General features: G+C 40.2%; 1 protein-coding gene across 1 annotated transcript; it reads left to right on the top strand.

Moving 5' to 3' along the window:
* The first annotated feature begins 1307 nt into the window (after nt 1-1307).
* Nucleotides 1308-22531, top strand: LOC142380478 (uncharacterized). Its single transcript, XM_075466364.1, has 7 exons — nt 1308-1383; nt 7629-8003; nt 9344-9622; nt 11873-11972; nt 14290-14344; nt 14440-14570; nt 16630-22531. The coding sequence occupies exons 1-7, from the start codon at nt 1332-1334 to the stop codon at nt 16685-16687; spliced, it is 1050 nt and encodes a 349-aa protein (XP_075322479.1). The 5' UTR covers nt 1308-1331; the 3' UTR covers nt 16688-22531.
* The last annotated feature ends 1084 nt before the right edge of the window (nt 22532-23615 follow it).

Below are 23615 nucleotides of genomic sequence, written 5' to 3'. Positions count from 1 at the left end.
TAGCCCCTCCTCTTCCCCGTTGCCATGGTGACTCGTCGAATCGGGGCTCCAAAATCGGGACACACAAAACTCAAGGTCAACCTACTCAGAGGTGATTAAACTCCCTCAAATCAGCGTTTCTGGAACCGAAAACTCAGAGTTTTCTATCTCAGAGTTCAGGAACAGACTCAGAGTTCGTTGAACCTGCTTTGGGAAACGGACCCCGGGTGTAGATTGATAGATAGATAGATACTTTATTGATCCCGAAGGAAATTCAAGCATCCAGTAGCAGACATAATAAAGAAATAAAAATGTTTATAGAATAATAAACACTTTAAGAACAATCTAAGAATTTTAAAATATAAAGTGAGCAGTGAAATTCAAAAGTGCCATCACTGATGGCCAGAGGAACCAAAGAGTTTTTGAATCTGTTGGTGTTGGTGTTGCAGTGAAAGTGTGTCACCAAATTTAGTGCTCAGGTCAGTGAGAGCTTCTGTCTGATATTTCAGTTAAATGCAGTTTCTGAGAAGTTTCAGAAGAAAACATCCTGAAACCGTCTCATCAGCTCAGTTTGAAGCCGATTAAATGAAATCAGCCTTCATATAAATACACATTTATTTTTGACGTGTGTTTGCTCAGGATATGATTTTAATCTTCCTTCTCAGCAGGAAAACATACAAGTTCATGTTAAGAATGTGCTGCCACTCGGAGCATCAACACCAGAGTAAAAGGATGATATTACTCAGAGGGACAAAGTTGTTTCTAAATGTTCTTCCCTTTTTTTGTGAAACTAAGTTGTTTAGGAAATTTGTGAAAACGAGACTTTCAGCTGCATCTTAAGGGCTTAAACTAAAATATTATAATATAATTTATTATATAAGTGTTTATTATAATTTAACTTATATAATTGATATAATAATAAAGGACATAAATAAATATATATTTATATAATATAATTTTACTTAATATAATATTTATATAATATTTATTAATATAATATATATATTTATATTTAAGTTAAAATGATATATAATTGATATTATTTTGTTTATTAAGTGTTTATTATAATATAATTTATTTGGTAATTGCAGCCATTTAATCTGTAATCCATCTACTTTAACAGACACGCATGTGATTTGACATTCAAGTCGTTTATTTTTGAGTTTCTGATTTCCTTTAAGCATGACTTCAGACGGGTGTTTGAAGAGAATTTACTGTAAAAATAAAGAGAAGAAAGAAGGAAGTTAAAACTGGTCGTTTCCTGGCTGATTTCACAATCCTCCTGCCTTATTACTCAGTGCTGACTTCTCTGGCTGCAGAACACCTCCAGCGTCCAACAGACTCGTCTCAGCATGGCAGCTTACCACAAAATAATTCTCTGGAGCATCTCGGTCTTCCTCACAGGTAAGACTTTTTTATTTCACACCGACCGTCAGATTTTAGAGGACTGCATCCAAACCCACAACAAGTAAAAATGATTCTGGCTGGTCAAAAGCTTCCTGAATGATGTTTAACTGAGCCAAACACACAAAGTTCACCAAATTACTGAAATAAAAAGTTTTTTTTCTGTTGTAGACCAATAAAAACACTAAAGAGTGTTTCATTTTTATTGTTTTTTTAATGCTTTTACTCCTTCCATCTGCTGTTACTCCGACCTTAAATGTGCTTTTCCTTATAGTCTCACTTCCTTCCATGTGTTGAACTTTAACAGTGTCATACTTTGCGTTATATGTACGAGACGGGAACTACACGGGTCTGTCGTGCACTGTAACCACCACAGACTGCCTGTTCATTCTGCCTGTTCATCACCAAAAAGCTGTCATGCAACAATGTGAGGAAATATGAATGCAAAACAGAGACTTTTAAAATAAAAACAAAGAAGTCAAACACTCAGGAATCATTGGATCACAGATCTTATATAAAAGATTCCAGTTAAAACTCTGTAATATTATTTCATGCCACATTTCTTTGACATTCTCAGTTCTGTGCTTTGTAGTGATATTTAAAGCGTTTATATGACTTGCTTTTATAGATACTTCCCTCAGGATGATGTCACTGACTGACTTTTTTTTTTTTACATATATATCTTTATTAGGTTGTCAATATACAATCTAATATCAATCTGAAAGGATACATTTCACCTATTTTTCCCCTTTTAGAACTCCCACAACCACCTCCCCCAACCGAGAGTCACATTTACTTGACTTAGTCACATAACAAAGGGTAATAATGCTAATAAGCAAACACAACTCTAACCCCACCCCAAAGAAAAAAAAAGAAAAAAGGGAACATTCAGAGGACTACAAACAGCACAAATACGCTATGACCACTGACTGACTTTTTAATAGGACTAAATGTCATTTATCATTAGGGCTGGGCGAGTTAACTCGTTAATTATTTATTTAAAAAAATCTCACAGGCTCATAGGCTTTTATTATTGTAAAAGTCTGTTGCTCACAGGCTTTTATTTTGTAAAAGTCTGTTGCTCAGAGGCTTTTATTTTGTAAAAGTCTGTTGCTCACTGGCTTTTATTTTGTAAAAGTCTGTTGCTCAGAGGCTTTTATTTTGTAAAAGTCTGTTGCTCAGAGGCTTTTATTCTGTAAAAGTCTGTTGCTCAGAGGCTTTTATTTTGTGAAAGTCTGTTGCTCTCAGGCTTTTATTATGTAAAAGTCTGTTGCTCAGAGGCTTTTATTTTGTAAAAGTCTGTTGCTCAGAGGCTTTTATTTTGTAAAAGTCTGTTGCTCAGAGGCTTTTATTTTGTAAAAGTCTGTTGCTCACAGGCTTTTATTTTGTGAAAGTCTGTTGCTCTCAGGCTTTTATTATGTAAAAGTCTGTTGCTCACAGGCTTTTATTTTGTAAAAGTCTGTTGCTCAGAGGCTTTTATTTTGTAAAAGTCTGTTGCTCACTGGCTTTTATTTTGTAAAAGTCTGTTTCTCACAGGCTTTTATTTTGTAAAAGTCTGTTGCTCACAGGCTTTTATTTTGTAAAAGTCTGTTGCTCTCAGGCTTTTATTATGTAAAAGTCTGTTGCTCACAGGCTTTTATTTTGTAAAAGTCTGTTGCTCAGAGGCTTTTATTTTGTAAAAGTCTGTTGCTCACTGGCTTTTATTTTGTAAAAGTCTGTTTCTCACAGGCTTTTATTTTGTAAAAGTCTGTTGCTCACAGGCTTTTATTTTGTAAAAGTCTGTTGCTCACAGGCTTTTATTTTGTAAAAGTCTGTTGCTCACAGGCTTTTATTCTGTAAAAGTCTGTTGCTCAGAGGCTTTTATTTTGTGAAAGTCTGTTGCTCTCAGGCTTTTATTATGTAAAAGTCTGTTGCTCACAGGCTTTTATTTTGTAAAAGTCTGTTGCTCAGAGGCTTTTATTTTGTAAAAGTCTGTTGCTCACTGGCTTTTATTTTGTAAAAGTCTGTTTCTCACAGGCTTTTATTTTGTAAAAGTCTGTTGCTCACAGGCTTTTATTTTGTAAAAGTCTGTTGCTCACAGGCTTTTATTCTGTAAAAGTCTGTTGCTCAGAGGCTTTTATTTTGTGAAAGTCTGTTGCTCACAGGCTTTTATTTTGTAAAAGTCTGTTGCTCACAGGCTTTTATTCTGTAAAAGTCTGTTGCTCACAGGCTTTTATTTTGTAAAAGTCTGTTGCTCACAGGCTTTTATTTTGTAAAAGTCTGCTGCTCACAGGCTTTTATTTTGTAAAAGTCTGCTGCTCACAGGCTTTTATTATGTAAAAGTCTGTTGCTCAGAGGCTTTTATTTTGTAAAAGTCTGTTGCTCACAGGCTTTTATTTTGTGAAAGTCTGTTGCTCTCAGGCTTTTATTATGTAAAAGTCTGTTGCTCACAGGCTTTTATTTTGTAAAAGTCTGTTGCTCAGAGGCTTTTATTTTGTAAAAGTCTGTTGCTCACTGGCTTTTATTTTGTAAAAGTCTGTTTCTCACAGGCTTTTATTTTGTAAAAGTCTGTTGCTCACAGGCTTTTATTTTGTAAAAGTCTGTTGCTCTCAGGCTTTTATTATGTAAAAGTCTGTTGCTCACAGGCTTTTATTTTGTAAAAGTCTGTTGCTCAGAGGCTTTTATTTTGTAAAAGTCTGTTGCTCACTGGCTTTTATTTTGTAAAAGTCTGTTGCTCACAGGCTTTTATTTTGTAAAAGTCTGTTGCTCACAGGCTTTTATTTTGTAAAAGTCTGTTGCTCACAGGCTTTTATTTTGTAAAAGTCTGTTGCTCACAGGCTTTTATTCTGTAAAAGTCTGTTGCTCAGAGGCTTTTATTTTGTGAAAGTCTGTTGCTCTCAGGCTTTTATTATGTAAAAGTCTGTTGCTCACAGGCTTTTATTTTGTAAAAGTCTGTTGCTCAGAGGCTTTTATTTTGTAAAAGTCTGTTGCTCACTGGCTTTTATTTTGTAAAAGTCTGTTTCTCACAGGCTTTTATTTTGTAAAAGTCTGTTGCTCACAGGCTTTTATTTTGTAAAAGTCTGTTGCTCACAGGCTTTTATTCTGTAAAAGTCTGTTGCTCAGAGGCTTTTATTTTGTGAAAGTCTGTTGCTCACAGGCTTTTATTTTGTAAAAGTCTGTTGCTCACAGGCTTTTATTCTGTAAAAGTCTGTTGCTCACAGGCTTTTATTTTGTAAAAGTCTGTTGCTCACAGGCTTTTATTTTGTAAAAGTCTGCTGCTCACAGGCTTTTATTTTGTAAAAGTCTGTTGCTCACAGGCTTTTATTTTGTAAAAGTCTGTTGCTCATAGGCTTTTATTTTGTAAAAGTCTGTTGCTCACAGGCTTTTATTCTGTAAAAGTCTGCTACTCACAGGCTTTTATTTTGTAAAAGTCTGTTGCTCACAGGCTTTTATTTTGTAAAAGTCTGTTGCTCACAGGCTTTTATTTTGTAAAAGTCTGTTGCTCAGAGGCTTTTATTCTGTAAAAGTCTGCTGCTCACAGGCTTTTATTTTGTAAAAGTCTGTTGCTCACAGGCTTTTATTATTGTAAAAGTCTGTTGCTCACAGGCTTTTATTTTGTAAAAGTCTGCTGCTGTGGAACCGGAAAAGAAAGTAATCGGCGGATCCACCAAACATGGAGAAGGGTACGGAACTTTTACTCGGCCATTTTCATTTTAAAGTTCTTCCAGACGGCGGAGTGGACAGAACCAAAGTCATCTGTAAACACTGCCAAGCTGAATTGTCTTCTCAGCGTAGTAGTTCCAGTCTAAAATATCACTTAAAGGCAAAACACACAACTGATAGCAGCAAGTCATTCAAGGAAACAGACAGTGGAGCGAGGCTTCTACATAAAAACTACAGAAAGATGCTGATGTTAAAAGTGTGTTTGCACAACAAATGTTATGGCACTTTCATTCATATGGCAGCACATTTAAAATAAAGCTAAATGCTAAAGGCTATACACTACTTTTGGATTCATTTTTGGATTCTGCGAATAAATGCGAATAATTGCGATTAACCAGGGAAATCATGTGATTAATTAGATTAAACATTTTAATCGTTTCCCAGCCCTACTTATCATGAATGCACATTTGGTTATGATGGTTTTAATGGAAGATAGACCTCCTGCCTCCTTTTGTTTTGGATGTGAGGTCAAGGAGAGACGAAAATACAGGCAGGTTGAAAATAGAAATGTATTTTATTCTGTTGATCGGTAGATTTAAAGAAAAGTGTGTCATACATTTTCTGACGGATAACGTTACACAGAAAAAAACATTACTTCAGCATACTGCAGCTTTTTATACTCGTGTGCATCTTTCACGATCTTGAGGAAGTTGTCAGATTATCAGATAAGCTAAATTAAGCAGAAATACAGGCTGTCAACTGTCAAAGTGTGAAACCAAACAAAACTTTAAGAAAGTGGAGAAAACGACGGCCTTATAGCAGCTGTGATCTTCTAGTGTGTGTTTACTCTTCAGTCATTTGTGCATTTGTACCGTATTCCTTACATATATACATACAATTGTATATATATATATTTATTTTCTTTCTTTGTTGTTGTTTGTTTGTTTATTTCTTTTTTCTTTTGTGTGGGGTGGTTAGCAGAGGTGGGTAGAGCAGCCAAAAATTGTACTTAAGTAAAAGTACTGTTACTTCAGAATAATATGACTCAAGTAAAAGTAAAAAGTAGTCATCCAAATAATTACTTGAGTAAGAGTAAAAAAGTGCTCGGTGAAAAAACTACTCAAGTACTGAGTAACTGTTGAGTAACGTCTGATTTATTTGTTAACACAAGCATTCAATCAGACAGACAAAAATACTAAATAATCATCTTTAGGCCAATTAGAGTTCATCCAATTGATAAAATAAATTAAAATGAATTAATTAATTACAAAATAGCTTAAATTAAAATAATCCAGGTAAATTCATTAACTTCAATAAAAAATAAAATAGACTTAGGAAATGTTTAAAACATATGTAACCCATATGTAACCTAAAAAACAAACATTCACCTATCCATGGGGGAAAACGAGTTTAGGAAACTTAGCGCTACATGTTTCCTCAAGTTAGATGTTGAGTTTCTGCTGAAATGTGCGTTTGTTTTGGTTGACACAGAAGACACATAATGTAGCTGCTGTTTCTCACTCTTTGTAAGGTAAACATGCTTTCAGTATGAGGCCTCGTCTGCGTCTTCATTTCCCACCGTTGGTTCTGACATTTTTCATCTGTTTCTTTGTTTGTTTGCTACGACTGCTAATGCTAAAGCTAACCCGTCCCGCCGCTGAGATCGAGTACGGTCACGTGACCAGACTGCACGGCTGCGTCTGATTGGTGGAACACAGTCAGGTGGTAGAGCCTTTGGTGGAAGTCTCTCTCTCTGTCAGAATAAAACATTAAAATGAGGCGTACGCGGGGGGGTAAAAATAATGAGGCGTAGAATACCAAAGAGGTAAGAAGAAAAGTAACCAGCTCATTGTAGCCTAATGTAGCGGAGTAAGAGGACAGTTTCTGCTGCACACATCTACTCAAGTAAAAGTAAAAAGTATAGAGATTTAAAACTACTCCTAGAAGTATGTTTTACAAAACTTACTTAAGTAAATGTAAATCGTTACTACCCACCTCTGGTGGTTAGGGCGTGGGTTTTAATACGCAACACTGTTACTACCTTTAAAGACTATCCTGTACATCTTTCAATACCTGCTTAAAAACCAATTAAAAGAATAAAAAAAATAAGAAAGTGGAGAAAACGAAGGCCTTTTCTGTCCTGAAGAAATTTATGCTTTAACTCAAACCATGCTTTAACCATAAAGTTCCAGTGAGCTGCCTCAGAGATGACCTGTGGGCTGTTTTCTATGGGAGGACTACCTGTGTTCAGTTGCTACGACGCACCACAAAGACATGAGCATACTTCTGCTAACAAGAACAATCGTCTGTCAACATTCTTTGTATTTGGGGTGGTCTGTGGCGTAGTGGGTACAGCAGACGCTCCATGTACAAGAGGCTATAGTTCTCGTCCAGTTGGCCCCGGTCCGAGTCCCGCATCGGACGGTCCTTTGCTGCGTGTTATTTCCCTCTCTCTGCCCCTTGCGTCCTGTCTCTCGTCACTGTCCTATAATAAAGGCATAAAAAGCCCCCCCAAAAAAAAAAAAATATATATATATATATATATATATATATAAAAAAAACATTCTTTGTAATTTTTACCATCTTGTACAATGTGTTTCCAGCTGCTGAGAAAGCGAGTGTGATACATCCTTTCACATCTGCATGTGCTGTAAGAGGATCCACCCTCACCCTGCCCTGCACCTTCACACCTGCAAAGTCATTCATTAGAGATGGAAAACGTGTTCCCTTGAAGATCATCAGGGTCGGTTGGTGTCAGAACCATGAGATCTGTCAGGACTTCTTCACATCGGTGTATGACAGCGACTCAGAAAACAACGACCCTCGCTATCAGTACCTGGGAGACAAGAAGGCAAACTGCACCTTACAGATCACAGACCTACAGCCAAAAGACGACGCAACCTTTCGCTTCAGAATGCAGGCTGATGATCTTGAGGGACATTTTACCAACCGAACAGGAGTGAAAGTCACAGTTGCTGGTAAGAAGAGCTCACATTCAATCTGAAACAGATATTAAGACGAGACACGGCAGGCAAAAACAGTGATTTTTCTTCAATATATACTCCTTCAATATGTGTTCTTTCAACCTGCTATCAAGAAAACGTTGAAAACATAAATTAAAATGTTTATTTCATCACATTTTGTTTAATTGCAGCAGTACGTTTCGCCCAAATTTACCTAAATTAATTCCCCTATTTAAATCTTTAAATGCTGTTTTTTAAAATCAGTTTTTTGTATTTTTCCAGTATCAATATCTCAGCCTATGGAGCACCTACTAACACCAAACCTTCCAGTTACACACTTAGCAGTATTCTGAAGATATTTATAGAAGGATTTGTTGATAAATCATTCCTGGCCTGATTTATGTGACATTATAATAACAAAATATGGTGAAAATGGATGTTTTTTAGGCTATGGGCAGTATATTTTGATTTCCTAGGAAATGAAAGCAGATATCCTGAAATCCCTCTGTAATTTTCTTTTCATTTTGTGTGTAAACAAAATGAAGAAAGAAAATTTTGCACCTGGCTTTATCATGTGTTCAGATCTATCTTCCGGAAATAGATCTGATATTTGCATAATTAAACATACACATTTCTAAAACTTGTAATACATTTTTTTTCATACTTGTATAAGTAATCAACTGAGAAAGTTTCATGGTGATATCTATTATTTTAAAATATTACCCTATTCACCTGTAAAAAGGAGTCAGACTCGCCGTGGTCAGCCTCTTACGGGGAATTTATTGAACAGACCGTCACAGAGACATTTCAGAAAGCCCGGAAATTCCCTTTGACCTCAGCTTGTGACAATCTTTTATACCTTCCTGAATCATTCAATGTGGCCCAAACCCAATCTCTCTTCCGCACCTGCTGTCCGAGGCCGGCGCCTCATTTTCACCATTATCTAGACACAGCTCATCCTAACCTCAAACAATATGCACGATACGGACAACAACGAGGCACAATGTGTAATTTGGACAATGTGTCAAGGTTCTGCTCACCCACATAATCCCCCCTGAAATCACTTATCAGTGATTTAATAAAGAAATAATCTAATAAAAAAATAATTAAGGCAAGGCAAGGCAATTTATAGAGCACAATTCGTACACAAGGTAATTCAAAGTGCTTTACAGCTACATAAAATTACAAGAAGGCAATAAAATCATTAAAAACAAAAACAAATTTAAAATTTAAAATTAAAAAATTAAAATAAATAAATAAAATTAAAACAAAATTTTTCTAATAATTCTAAATAAAATGGAACATATTTAATAAATGAAAATACTGCCAAAAACTAACGAGCTTCTTTATTCCAGACGGTACCAAACTGTGGATAAAAGGCTCCAGAGATAACAGGACGTTCAGCGGAGGAGAAGCAGCCTCGCTGCTGTGCACCTCCACCGGCTGCACTTTTCACCAACTAAAGATCTCCTGGTTCAGAGATGGCCGCCCCCTCCCAGAGTCCGGCCCCGTCCTCCGGCTGGGCCCTCTGACTGCAGAGGATTCTGGGAACTACACCTGTGCTCTGGAGACCAACATTAATACCCAGTCTGAGCCGTACAGCCTGCAGGTGGAGGCTGGCACTGCAGAGGGAGGTTTGTTCAGTTTCTGTCTGGTCATTTTCTTTGCTTTCATACGTCAACCAAACAGAGACCACATCCACAATCATTCCTGTAATTATCATCCTTCCTACCTGAGCTGGGTTGGCAAATCAATCATTTTAAACTGTTCTGAACTCCACTTTAAGTCATCAGCTGCAGAAATATGACCATGTTAACTTCCTCAGGACAAGTGTAACGCCCTCCTTTAGCTGCTGAGTGCATGTGCTGCTGAGGAGAAAACCCTCTCACATGGTATCTTACTGTACTTCTGTACTTGCATACATGGTTTTTAATCAATATCAAGAACATAGGTTGAACCTACACGCCATCACGTAAACTGTCCCCAAACAAACAAAAGGAAACCACAGTGGAGAATGTACCTACGTTAAAAACCTATTTTTTATTCCTAAACTGCAATAACTGACGACATGGTCATGGACCAACATATAGTCTGTAATCCATGATATCAGGTTGAATTATCAGAGGTCTCACAAGCTCCATATTCAAATATGCCTTTCTAGAGAAATGCAGCTGGACTGGTTGACTTGAAGCATTTTTCATTGTGTTTTAGGTAACAAGTAGCTGGCAGCTAACAGCTAACAAGTAGTTAGCAGCTTTATTTAATCTCATTAATAGTAGTAGCTACATTTCTGAAATGTAGCTAACTACCGTTAGCTGCTAGCTACCGTTAGCTGCTAACTACCGTTAGCTGCTAGCTACCGTTAGCTGCTAACTACCGTTAGCTGCTAGCTACCGTTAGCTGCTAGCTACCGTTAGCTGCTAACTACCGTTAGCTGCTAGCTACCGTTAGCTGCTAACTACCGTTAGCTGCTAGCTACCGTTAGCTGCTAGCTACCGTTAGCTGCTAACTACCGTTAGCTGCTAACTACCGTTAGCTGCTAACTACCGTTAGCTGCTAGCTACCGTTAGCTGCTAACTACCTGCTAACTACCGTTAGCTGCTAGCTACCGTTAGCTGCTAGCTACCGTTAGCTGCTAGCTACCGTTAGCTGCTAACTACCGTTAGCTGCTAGCTACCGTTAGCTGCTAGCTATTTATGCTCTGCTTGGCTTGTTAGCCGTTAGCAGCTAACTGCTAGCACGTAGTTAGCTGCTAACGGCTAGTGTACAAGTGGTGACACAGACACAAGTCTGTAATATTGAATCAGAAAACAAATATTTTAGTCAACAGCTCAGACACTTAAATAAGTGCTTCCATTCAGTTGGGAGTTTACCCATTTATTACGGTCAGTGGGCTTAATTTCCAGCCTCTGCTGTTGGTGGAAACTTTACTCAAAGATTAAGGAGCAACAAAGAGTGTGTCGTGTTTTTGGCAATGTAATCCAGTCTTTTAAATTCAGCCTAGAAAGAGAACAAAAAATAAACATCTGGCATTTCTCGCAAACCAAACACCTTGAATATCTCTTGGACATTCAGAGTTCTAATAGTTTAAATTGTTGGAACTTTGATTTCCCCAATTCAGACCGGAACAAATAGAAGAAAATCCCTCAAAAAATCTGATTTCCACATTGGCGACTCTGGAAACTTATGAAAGTGTAGAAGTCACGGCTGACGGGCCTTACTGCAAAAACTGAAATCTAAGTTGAAATATCTTAAATCGAGATGAAATATGCTTCTTTTTTTAATGCTAGTTCATTAATTATTTCAATAAGATATTCTTTATTTTCGGTTAAAGTAGAAATACCAAAAGTATTTTCTTTAATGAACACTAATGTATTCCTTCGAACAAGACAAATGTATATGGATTTTAATATTTTAACTGTTTAATTTTCTGTTCTGTTGGCAGATAATTGAGCTTATTTTAAGTGATTGTATGACTTCTTTCTCTTGTTTTTAAAAGCTGACTTCTTGCTTTGAAAATGGCCACATATGAAACAAACAAACATACAAACAAAGTCCTTATCTAAGAAAGTAATAAACCCCCCGAGTAGTTTACAGGGTAGAAGCTGTGGGGCAGGACTGTCAACCCAAAGACCCTGGTTTGACATTACTCCTCCAGAGCTTGGTGAACTTTGCCTTTCGGCTTATCTTATTCCGCCTTAATCAACATATTCACAGGGATACAAAAATAAAATGCATGTAGAAAAAAATCCTGCTGCGACTGCTGACTATGAGGGTTCTGCCAGTTTCCGTCTATGTTGTCACTTCCCCATCATGCTGACTGAAAACGCTGAATGAAGGAGCAGAATAAATTCTCCTATCTTGTAAACATTTGTGTGTTACAGGTCAAGGTTTACAGGATAACCTGTTTTGGATATTCTATGTGGTATTTGGTGTCCTCCTGGCTGTGATCACGCTCATTCTGGTCGTCTTCTGCATTAAAAGGTACCTGAATGTCTAAATAAATCTGTCAGCTGTACTTTACAGCACTTAAGTACAAGCTAAAGGTATTTAACTTGAATATTTTCATTTTTTAATGACATAATTCTACATTGTTAGACTTCAGTGAGAAAGTTGTTCTACATTACTTGGATATAACACCAATCATGTGTTAAAATTTCTCCTGGTGATTATTCTCACTCCAAAATGCATGTTTTTTTTTCTTTAATCTCAGGATATTCCTTATTTTAGTGGAATATTGATTAAGGCTGATGGAGAGTTTTCAGACTCCTACAGAAGAGAAACACGGATTGAGTTTTTAGAGGGAATAGCTGCTGGAATGTGACTTTTATCCAAATCACAACCTCTTCCTAAACCTAAATTTACCTAAACACCAACGTAAATAGGATCCTGGAATAGTTTAGAAGAGTCTGAGAGTGAGAATCTGAGCTTCAGGCCAGCAGTCGTACAAAGGAGGGCGGATGAGCTTCCAAAAAAGCTAAATCAGAGTCTTGGTTAGCAAAGTTATGAAAGCTAGAGCCAGATTTAATGCAACACTGAGGTTATTGTGTCGAAATAACTCTTTCAAAAGGCCACAAGACCGAAGCATGAATGTTATCGGCTGGGGTTGTTTCCATCTGTTGCAGGAATCGGGTAGATTCTGGATAACTCTGTGTTTTTTAATTGGACTGGACTGTTTAATGTTTCAGGCTGGGTCTCACTGCTGATCTGTTACGTTCATGTTTGGGTCACGCTCCCACCCTATCTTTCATCGGTCGAGAGGTCGAGAGGTAGCTCATGGTTTTATAAAACTACGTTTCACAGCTGAAAAGACGTCAGCCGGGGTTTGAGGTTGGCTCCTCTACATGGTCTCTGATCTGGAAAAGAAAAACAAGAGGAAATGATTTAGCAAGTGGTGTTTTGATGCAAGTCCTGCAGAGGATGAGATATAATGCCATCTTTGTGTGGTTCTGCTTTTTATACGCTTGGAAATATTGTGAGAAGTTCTGAGTGAGAAGTAAAAGATGTGCTTTCTAAACGGTGGGGTCAGGAAGTAAGATTCATGCAAGTCAAAGTCTGTCCTGAGCTGAGATAAACTCAGCTGGGCTGCACCAACAGACTGGACAGTTTAGGGTTAACAGAAGTAAGGGCGTAGTAACAGCAAACATCTTGTTTAGGGCTGGGCGAGTTAACTCGTTAATTATTTAATGCTGATGAATATTTTATCGCGCATTAACGCAGGTTTTATTATTGTAAACGTCTGTTGCTCACAGGCTTTTATTTTGTAAAAGTCTGTTGCTCACAGGCTTTTATTTTGTAAAAGTCTGTTGCTCACAGGCTTTTATTTTGTAAAAGTCTGCTGCTGTCTGCTGTGGAACAGGAAAAGAAAGTAATCGGCGGATCCACCAAACATGGAGAAGGGTACGGAACTTTTACTCGGCCATTTTCATGTTAAAGTTCTTCCAGACGGCGGAGTCGACAGAACCAAAGTCATCTGTAAACACTGCCAATATGCCGCCCGTTGATTTTCACAAATGTTTATTAACTCCACATCAACACCGTAGAACTAAATGTTCGAGTAAACAAAGTAAAAGACAACATTAGTTGTTGTAATCATTAAAGAAATAGCATTCTTAGCATTGTGGCTGGTACCAATAAATAATAAAAGTAATACTGGCCACTTTAGCTGCTTCTCAACCAACGGTAGAGTCAATCTTCACGGTCAGAACTAGGATTCTTTAACTTCCACTTCTCCTCTGCATCACATTCACACAGTTACAGCAAACACCACGAAGCATGGAGGAATAAAATAAAGATAAACGAGCAGGTAACATCACCGCTACAGGTGTGAAGCTAACGGAGCTAACTGGCGCTACTTCCTGTTTTACTGGTTTCAACGTAAAAGCACGTATTTCAAAATAAATGTTAAAAAAAACTCCTGCATTTACAGCCAAGTTGAATTGTCTTCTCAGCGTAGTAGTTCCAGTCTAAAATATCACTTAAAGGCAAAACACACAACTGATAGCAGCAAGTCATTCAAGGAAACAGACAGTGGAGCGAGGCTTCTACATAAAAACTACAGAAAGATGCTGATGTTAAAAGTGTGTTTGCACAACAAATGTTATGGCACTTTCATTCATATGGCAGCACATTTAAAATAAAGCTAAATGCTAAAAGCTATACGCTACTTTTGGATTCATTTTTGGATTCTGCGTACAAATGCGATTAATCAGGGAAATCATGTGATTAATCAGATTAAAAATGTTAATCGTTGCCCAGCCCTGATCTTGTTGTCTCTGATATGATGGTTGTGTTGTTACAGGAAGCGAGCAGCAGCGGAGGTTCAGAGCCCAGCGGGAGGTGAGAGGCATCAGAAAGTGAGTCACAGCTTCAATAATCCAAGCTACACATTTACGACTGAAATGTGTAGTTGTCAGTCGTAAACTCTCTTTCAACATGTATTTATTTTCAGCAAGCTGATGACATCTACAGCAGCATCATGCCTACTGAGGAGAATGGAGGAAATCGTGCAAACGTAACCAGCCGAGAGGTGGAGGATGTCAGTTACGCCTCCGTCCAGTTCAGACACAACAAACAGAGCAGGTAGGAATTAGTGATAGAATGATTAAAGGACAGCTAATCTCTGAGGTGCCTTCTGAACCAATTTTTATGCTCATATATAAACTGTACATGTGACTGTGTGAGTGTCCTCATCTCCTGTAACCTTTAAAGTGTCCTGATCAGCAGTTCTGCAGCTTCCTGAAGCTCTCTCAGAGTTTCTCTTTGGACATTTCCTGCTCCTTCCCTCATCTTCAGTCCAGTCCTCGTACCTGAGCATCTTCAGAGGAATGTGTTTTTTCTTTGTTAAGCCACTTAACTCTGAGCTGTGAACCATTCAGGCAGTAAAAAGGCTCCTAACTCAAGGGATGAACCAGTGTTGTGTCCAACTTAGCAAAGAAGCCGTTTTAAACTGGATCTTTAGGCACTTTGTTCCCAGCAGCCTGTCACAGGACTTTAAAAACAGGACTTTTTATCACCAAACAGGAATAAAATTCAGTAACAGATGAGATTTGGAGTCAGACGAGCAACAAAAAATTATTCGATTTTTTTTTTTTACATTAATATACTCAAATAGTGGCCTAAAATGAACAGAAACTGACTTTTAATTATAATTTCTTGTATAACAATTCATTTCCAACCACATTTGTAGACTTTGACAGCCATATTAAGTATTTTATGGGGTTTTTGAAGCATTTTGGTCATGAGACACCTATTATTTCTTTATATTTTGCATCCAAGCAGCTTAAGTGATCTTCAGCAATAGTTTCAACACTTTCTGAAGGTCTTTCAACGTTTTTCTTTGGACATTTTCTGCTTTTTTTTCCTCATTTTCAGTCCATTATGTCTTCATTAAGCCACTTAACTCTGAGCTATGAACCCTTCAGGCAGGAAAAAGGCTCCTAACTCAAGGGATGAACCAGTGCTGTGTCCACACAGAACAGACAACTCAGCAAAGAAGCCGTTTTAAACTGGATCTTTAGGCACTTTGTTCCCAGCAGCCTGTCACAGAGACACATCATTTGTTCCCATTTCTTTAGCTGCATGTGTGAAAAACAGCTTCATAGTTTCAACTTTTTTGTACATTTATGTTAAAACTGCTTTCAGTTACCAAAAGAGTCAAATTAATATAAGAAATTCAGTTTAAAAAAAAATCCTAATCCCAAAAAAATGAACGTTATCACATCTTAAAGTAGAAAGGTAGGACATTTTTTTTATTCAAGAAAAAGTAAATAAGATTCAATTTAAAGCTTAAAAAAGGAATATAAGATATAATCTAATGACGAATTATGGAACAATTAATATAAATTACGTGATTAAACTGTTTTATGCCACCAGAAATGAATAATCTAGAAGCTCTTTGTGGGTTTTAGACTGGAATTAAGATTTGTTCCCATTTCTTTAGCTGCATGTGTGAAAAACAGCAAAGATAACACAGTGTGACAGACAGAAAACAGGATTTCTGCAGCAATAAGGTGATTCCCAAAGAGCTGTTAGCTGAAAACTTGGCATATCTCAGCATGGTGTGCAGTGTGTCCTTAAAACATTTGAGGAAACTGGACAAGTGGAGGACAAAAGAAGAAGTGTCAGGCCTAAAGAACTATCTACAGCAGATGAACAGGATCTGAAAGTGATGTCCTTAAGAAAGAGGAAAACATCCAGCAAAGACCTGACACAGGAGCTGAGAGATGCATCTGGACCTTCAGCTGATCCATCTGCTGTTGGCCCAAGCCTCATCAGAAATGGGCTTCATGGAAGGGTGGCTGTCAGGAAGCCGTTCTTAAGGAAGGGAAACAGGGAGAAAAGGCTGAGCTGGGCCAAAGGACACAAGAAGTGGGCTGAGAATCAGTGGCAGCAGGTCTGATGGAGGGATGAATCCTCCCCAGAGCCCGGAGCTCCACATTACTGAAGCAGTGTGGGATCATGTTGGCAGAGAACGCAACAAAAGGCAGCCCACATCCAAAGAAGAGCTTTGGGATGTCCTTCAAGAAGCCTGGAGAACTATTCCTGAAGACTAATAATGTGTAAATTCACCTCTGACTTCCTGTGAAGTGTTCTGTGTGGACGCTGTAACTGTCGACTCATTCTGTGTGTTTTTTTTCAGACATGTGGAGGAGGCAGGAGATGCGATCATCTACTCTTCTGTAGCCACTCGAGGTTGAAGTCCAGGTGCAACATCCTCCCAGTTACAGCTCCAGCATGTAATCTGTGGCCGTCAGCTTTGGTCTGACTTCAAACTTCAAATCAGCCGAATGGATGTCAGGATGTCATTTCAGCACATCCTTTCAGACTAAAGCTCTGAACTCTGTCTGGATGAACCAGTTTGAACTCCGCTACATGATATTTACTTTCATTGTTTCCACAGACTGAAAATATCTGTGCACATCTGTCAGAAAAAGGTCATCTGCTTTACTGAAGCGTTGGCAAATCACAAAGGATGTCTCTGTTTTCATCCTTTATTGCAGCCAGCTCGTTTTAACACAAGTGTTTGTTTTGGTAGTTATATTTTCCACCAGCAGGAGGAGTCTAACTGAACCACATCTGACTCCTTGACTCCTTGACTCCTTGACTCCTTGACTCCTTGATTCCATGACTCCTTGACTCCATGACTCCATGACTCCATGACTCCTTGACTCCTTGACTCCGTAACTCCTTGACTCCGTGACTCCATGACTCCATGACTCCTTGACTCCTTGACTCCTTGACTCCTTGACTCCGTGACTCCTTGACTCCATGATTCCTTAACTCCTTGACTCCTTGACTCCGTATCTCCTTGACTCCGTGACTCCATGACTCCATGACTCCTTGACTCCTTGACTCCGTGACTCCATGACTCCATGACTCCTTGACTCCGTGACTCCTTGACTCCATGACTCCATGACTCCATGACTCCATGATTCCATGACTCCTTGACTCCTTGACTCCTTGACTCCATGACTCCATGACTCCATGACTTCTTGACTCCATGACTCCATGACTCCATGACTCCTTGACTCCTTGACTCCGTAACTCCTTGACTCCGTGACTCCATGACTCCATGACTCCATGACTCCTTGACTCCATGACTCCATGACTCCTTGACTCCATGACTCCTTGACTCCGTGACTCCTTGACTCCTTGACTCCTTGACTCCATGATTCCTTGACTCCTTGACTCCATGATTCCTTGACTCCTTGACTCCGTGACTCCTTGACTCCATGATTCCTTGACTCCTTGACTCCTTGACTCCTTGACTCCTTGACTCCATGATTCCTTGACTCCTTGACTCCGTGACTCCGTGACTCCATGATTCCTTGACTCCGTGACTCCATGACTCCTTGACTCCGTGACTCCGTGACTCCGTGACTCCTTGACTCCTTGACTCCATGACTCCTTGACTCCATGACTCCTTGACTCCTTGACGCCGTGACTCCATGACTCCATGACTTCTTGACTCCTTGACTCCTTGACTCCGTGACTCCATGACTCCTTGACTCCGTGACTCCGTGACTCCGTGACTCCTTGACTCCTTGACTCCATGACTCCATGACTTCTTGACTCCTTGACTCCTTGACTCCGTGACTCCTTGACTCCATGATTTCTTGACTCCTTGACTCCTTGACTCCATGACTCCATGACTCCATGACTCCTTGACTCCATGACTCCTTGACTCCATGACTCCATGACTCCTTGACTCCTTGACTCCATGACGCCGTGACTCCATGACTTCTTGACTCCTTGACTCCGTGACTCCGTGACTCCTTGACTCCTTGACTCCATGACTTCTTGACTCTTTGACTCCTTGACTCCATGACTCCTTGACTCCGTGACTCCTTGACTCCTTGACTCCTTGACTCCATGATTCCTTGACTCCTTGACTCCATGATTCCTTGACTCCTTGACTCCGTGACTCCATGACTCCTTGACTCCGTGACTCCTTGACTCCTTGACTCCTTGACTCCTTGACTCCATGATTCCTTTACTCCTTGACTCCTTGACTCCGTGACTCCGTGACTCCATGATTCCTTGACTCCGTGACTCCATGACTCCGTGACTCCGTGACTCCGTGACTCCTTGACTCCTTGACTCCATGACTTCTTGACTCTTTGACTCCTTGACTCCATGACTCCATGACTCCATGACTCCATGATTCCATGACTCCTTGACTCCTTGACTCCATGACTCCTTGACGCCGTGACTCCGTGACTCCGTGACTTCTTGACTCCTTGACTCCTTGACTCCTTGACTCCGTGACTCCATGACTCCATGACTCCATGACTCCATGACTCCTTGACTCCATGACTCCATGACTCCATGATTCCTTGACTCCTTGACTCCTTGACTCCGTGACTCCATGACTCCATGACTCCTTGACTCCGTGACTCCGTGACTCCGTGACTCCTTGACTCCTTGACTCCATGACTTCTTGACTCTTTGACTCCTTGACTCCATGACTCCATGACTCCATGACTCCATGATTCCATGACTCCTTGACTCCTTGACTCCATGACTCCTTGACGCCGTGACTCCGTGACTCCGTGACTTCTTGACTCCTTGACTCCTTGACTCCTTGACTCCGTGACTCCATGACTCCATGACTCCATGACTCCATGACTCCTTGACTCCATGACTCCATGACTCCATGATTCCTTGACTCCTTGACTCCTTGACTCCGTGACTCCATGACTCCATGACTCCTTGACTCCGTGACTCCATGATTCCTTGACTCCGTGACTCCGTGACTCCGTGACTCCATGATTCCATGATTCCGTGACTCCTTGACTCCATGATTCCATGATTCCATGACTCCTTGACTCCATGATTCCATGACTTCTTGACTCTGACTCCTTGACTCCATGACTCCATGACTCCATGACTCCTTGACTCCGTGACTCCATGACTCCATGACTCCTTGACTCCATGACTCCATGACTCCATGACTCCATGACTCCATGATTCCTTGACTCCTTGACTCCTTGACTCCTTGACTCCGTGACTCCATGACTCCATGACTCCTTGACTCCGTGACTCCATGATTCCTTGACTCCGTGACTCCATGACTCCATGACTCCTTGACTCCGTGACTCCGTGGCTCCGTGACTCCATGATTCCATGATTCCATGACTCCTTGACTCCATGATTCCATGATTCCATGATTCCATGACTCCTTGACTCCATGATTCCATGACTTCTTGACTCTTTGACTCCTTGACTCCATGACTCCATGACTCCATGACTCCATGACTCCTTGACTCCGTGACTCCTTGACTCCTTGACTCCATGATTCCTTGACTCCTTGACTCCATGATTCCTTGACTCCTTGACTCCGTGACTCCATGACTCCATGATTCCTTGACTCCTTGACTCCTTGACTCCTTGACTCCATGATTCCTTGACTCCTTGACTCCATGATTCCTTGACTCCGTGACTCCATGACTCCGTGACTCCGTGACTCCGTGACTCCTTGACTCCTTGACTCCATGACTTCTTGACTCTTTGACTCCTTGACTCCATGACTCCATGACTCCATGATTCCATGACTCCTTGACTCCTTGACTCCGTGATTCCGTGACTCCGTGACTCCGTGACTCCTTGACTCCTTGACTCCATGACTTCTTGACTCTTTGACTCCTTGACTCCATGACTCCATGACTCCATGATTCCATGACTCCTTGACTCCTTGACTCCATGACTCCATGACTCCTTGACTCCATGACTCCTTGACGCCGTGACTCCATGACTCCGTGACTTCTTGACTCCTTGACTCCTTGACTCCGTGACTCCGTGACTCCATGACTCCATGACTCCATGATTCCTTGACTCCTTGACTCCTTGACTCCGTGACTCCATGACTCCATGACTCCTTGACTCCGTGATTCCTTGACTCCGTGACTCCGTGACTCCATGATTCCATGATTCCGTGACTCCTTGACTCCATGATTCCATGATTCCATGACTCCTTGACTCCATGATTCCATGACTTCTTGACTCTTTGACTCCTTGACTCCATGACTCCATGACTCCATGACTCCTTGACTCCGTGACTCCTTGACTCCGTGACTCCATGACTCCATGACTCCTTGACTCCATGACTCCATGACTCCATGACTCCATGATTCCTTGACTCCTTGACTCCTTGACTCCTTGACTCCGTGACTCCATGACTCCATGACTCCTTGACTCCGTGACTCCATGATTCCTTGACTCCGTGACTCCGTGACTCCATGACTCCATGATTCCATGATTCCATGACTCCTTGACTCCATGATTCCATGATTCCATGACTCCTTGACTCCATGATTCCATGACTTCTTGACTCTTTGACTCCTTGACTCCTTGACTCCATGACTCCATGACTCCATGACTCCTTGACTCCTTGACTCCATGACTCCATGACTCCATGACTCCATGACTCCTTGACGCCGTGACTCCATGACTCCATGACTTCTTGACTCCTTGACTCCTTGACTCCGTGACTCCTTGACTCCATGACTCCATGACTCCATGACTCCATGACTCCTTGACTCCATGACTCCTTGACTCCTTGACGCCGTGACTCCATGACTCCATGACTTCTTGACTCCTTGACTCCATGACTCCTTGACTCCATGACTCCATGACTTCTTGACTCCTTGACTCCATGACTCCATGACTCCATGACTCCTTGACTCCATGACTCCATGACTCCTTGACGCCGTGACTCCATGACTTCTTGACTCCTTGACTCCGTGACTCCGTGACTCCTTGACTCCATGATTCCATGACTTCTTGACTCTTTGACTCCTTGACTCCATGACTCCATGACTCCTTGACTCCTTGACTCCTTGACTCCATGACTTCTTGACTCTTTGACTCCATGATTCCTTGACTCCTTGACTCCTTGACTCCTTGACTCCATGACTCCATGATTCCATGACTTCTTGACTCTTTGACTCCTTGACTCCATGACTCCTTGACTCCGTAACTCCTTGACTCCGTGACTCCATGACTCCTTGACTCCATGACTCCTTGACGCCGTGACTCCATGACTCCGTGACTTCTTGACTCCTTGACTCCGTGACTCCTTGACTCCGTGACTCCATGACTCCATGACTCCATGACTCCTTGACTCCTTGACTCCATGACTCCATGATTCCTTGACTCCTTGACTCCGTGACTCCATGACTCCGTGACTCCATGACTCCATGACTCCATGATTCCTTGACTCCTTGACTCCGTGACTCCATGACTCCATGACTCCTTGACTCCGTGACTCCGTGAGTCCATGACTCCATGACTCCATGACTCCTTGACTCCGTGACTCCATGACTCCATGACTCCTTGACTCCGTGACTCCGTGACTCCGTGACTCCTTGACTCCTTGACTCCATGATTCAATGACTCCTTGACTCCTTGACTCCTTGACTCCATGATTCAATGACTCCTTGACTCCTTGACTCCATGAGTCCGATGATTGCAAAGGCTCATGGGAACATGCATTTATCCTCTGAGTTCAGCAGTGATGCAGCTGCTGCTGCCGCTGGGTTTAGTTTGGACTTTGACTCTTCTGAACGTGCGATGAGGTCCTCAGAGCAGCTTCGACCTGTTCAGGTTTTTAAGAGAAAAAAACCTCAAGAATTCAAAGGCGGTCGGAGACAAAGTGATGCTGTCGAGGGGGAAACACTGAGTGAGACCCAAAGTTCACGAAGGCGGGAAATTTAATCACCTGATTTGCATGTGGTGACATCACTGATGACATCACAGTATGGAGGCGCCTTGGATTCCACAACTTCTGGTGAACATTGGATCTTGAACACGTTTCCACTCGGTTTTCTGTCATTTCTTCCTCTTGTCTGGTTTTAGCAGGCGGAACCAGACGAGAAGAAAGTGTTCAGGAGACCGAAGAAGAAGTTTAGATCCTTCATTTCTCAGAGGAATCTGTTGAAATTACTCTAAACTTCTCATTTTATTTCATCTTGTATTAATATTCAGATTTTTTTGTGTTATTTTAAGTGTTTTACATGTAAATAAAGACGAATTTAAAATAATTTATTCGAGTGTTGTGTCTGCAGCTGGAGAATAAACACGATGAAAATAAGAAAATATCAGTGAGAACTCTTGAGGAAATGCAAGGTAAACACGTGTAAACCAGATTTTAGCTGCATCAAGATCTCTCTAACAGTTGTTTCCTCTGTTGAAGAACCAGTTTAATGATTATAAACATCTAAACTGGTGTTCGTGGTTAGTACCGACAGCGGCTGGCGGTCAGGGTTAACAACGAGTGTTGAAAGTGTCATAAAGTGGTTGTGTAATCAGGGTTGTTTGTCAAACAGAACCAGAAATGAGTTTCACAATTTCAAGTCTTGAGACACAAAAGAAGGAAGTTATTTCAGCTAATTTGGTCCAAATTGCGCAGAAACATGACATGAGTCTATTCAGAGTAGACAAAAACTGAAGTCATAAATATGTGAAAGTACGAGAATCTGCTCACTCAGACTGCTGAAAATACAAGTTGATGCTTTAGAAGAGACAATTGTTGTTGTTGGACAGAAACAGTCTATATACAGATCCGGTTCCAAAGATCCTGTAAAATATGATACATCATATTATATTATATAAAGCAGACGTCATCACTCATTAAAAAGAGAAAATTCATCCGGTCAAAACGTTAAAAAAAAGAGCAAAGGTAAGGAAAAAAACAATAAAGAGAAACCAAAAGGCAATTCTGTCAAACTGTTTCTGGTTTGATACCAGGAGTTTAAATATGCAGCACTTCGTATTACTTGTTTTTTTTTATTTTATCTTAATTTTCTATTATATTTTCCTTATAATTTTCTTTTATGTGTTTTGATGTTTTTTATGTCTTATTTTGTTTCCTTTTATTTAATTTTCATTTATTTAATTTTATTTAATTTTCTATTTCAGTTTTTTTTAGGTTATTTAATTTCGTGTTTTTAGTTGAGTCAGTTCATTCATGCATTTATTTTGTTATTTTGTCTTATTTTCATATTTTTAGTTTAATTCGATTATCTTACTATTAATTTATTTTTACGTTTATTTATTCTTATTCTAACATTTTATTTCATTTTTGAAAAGTTGTCTTATTTTGGTAGTCAGCGGCGGAAGTCGCTT

Source organism: Odontesthes bonariensis, chromosome 5 (assembly GCF_027942865.1).
Source record: "Odontesthes bonariensis isolate fOdoBon6 chromosome 5, fOdoBon6.hap1, whole genome shotgun sequence".
NCBI classification, from domain to species: Eukaryota; Metazoa; Chordata; class Actinopteri; order Atheriniformes; family Atherinopsidae; genus Odontesthes; species Odontesthes bonariensis.
The sequence above is the reverse complement of the archived record's forward strand: the minus strand, read 5'-3'. Positions and strand labels throughout refer to the sequence as shown.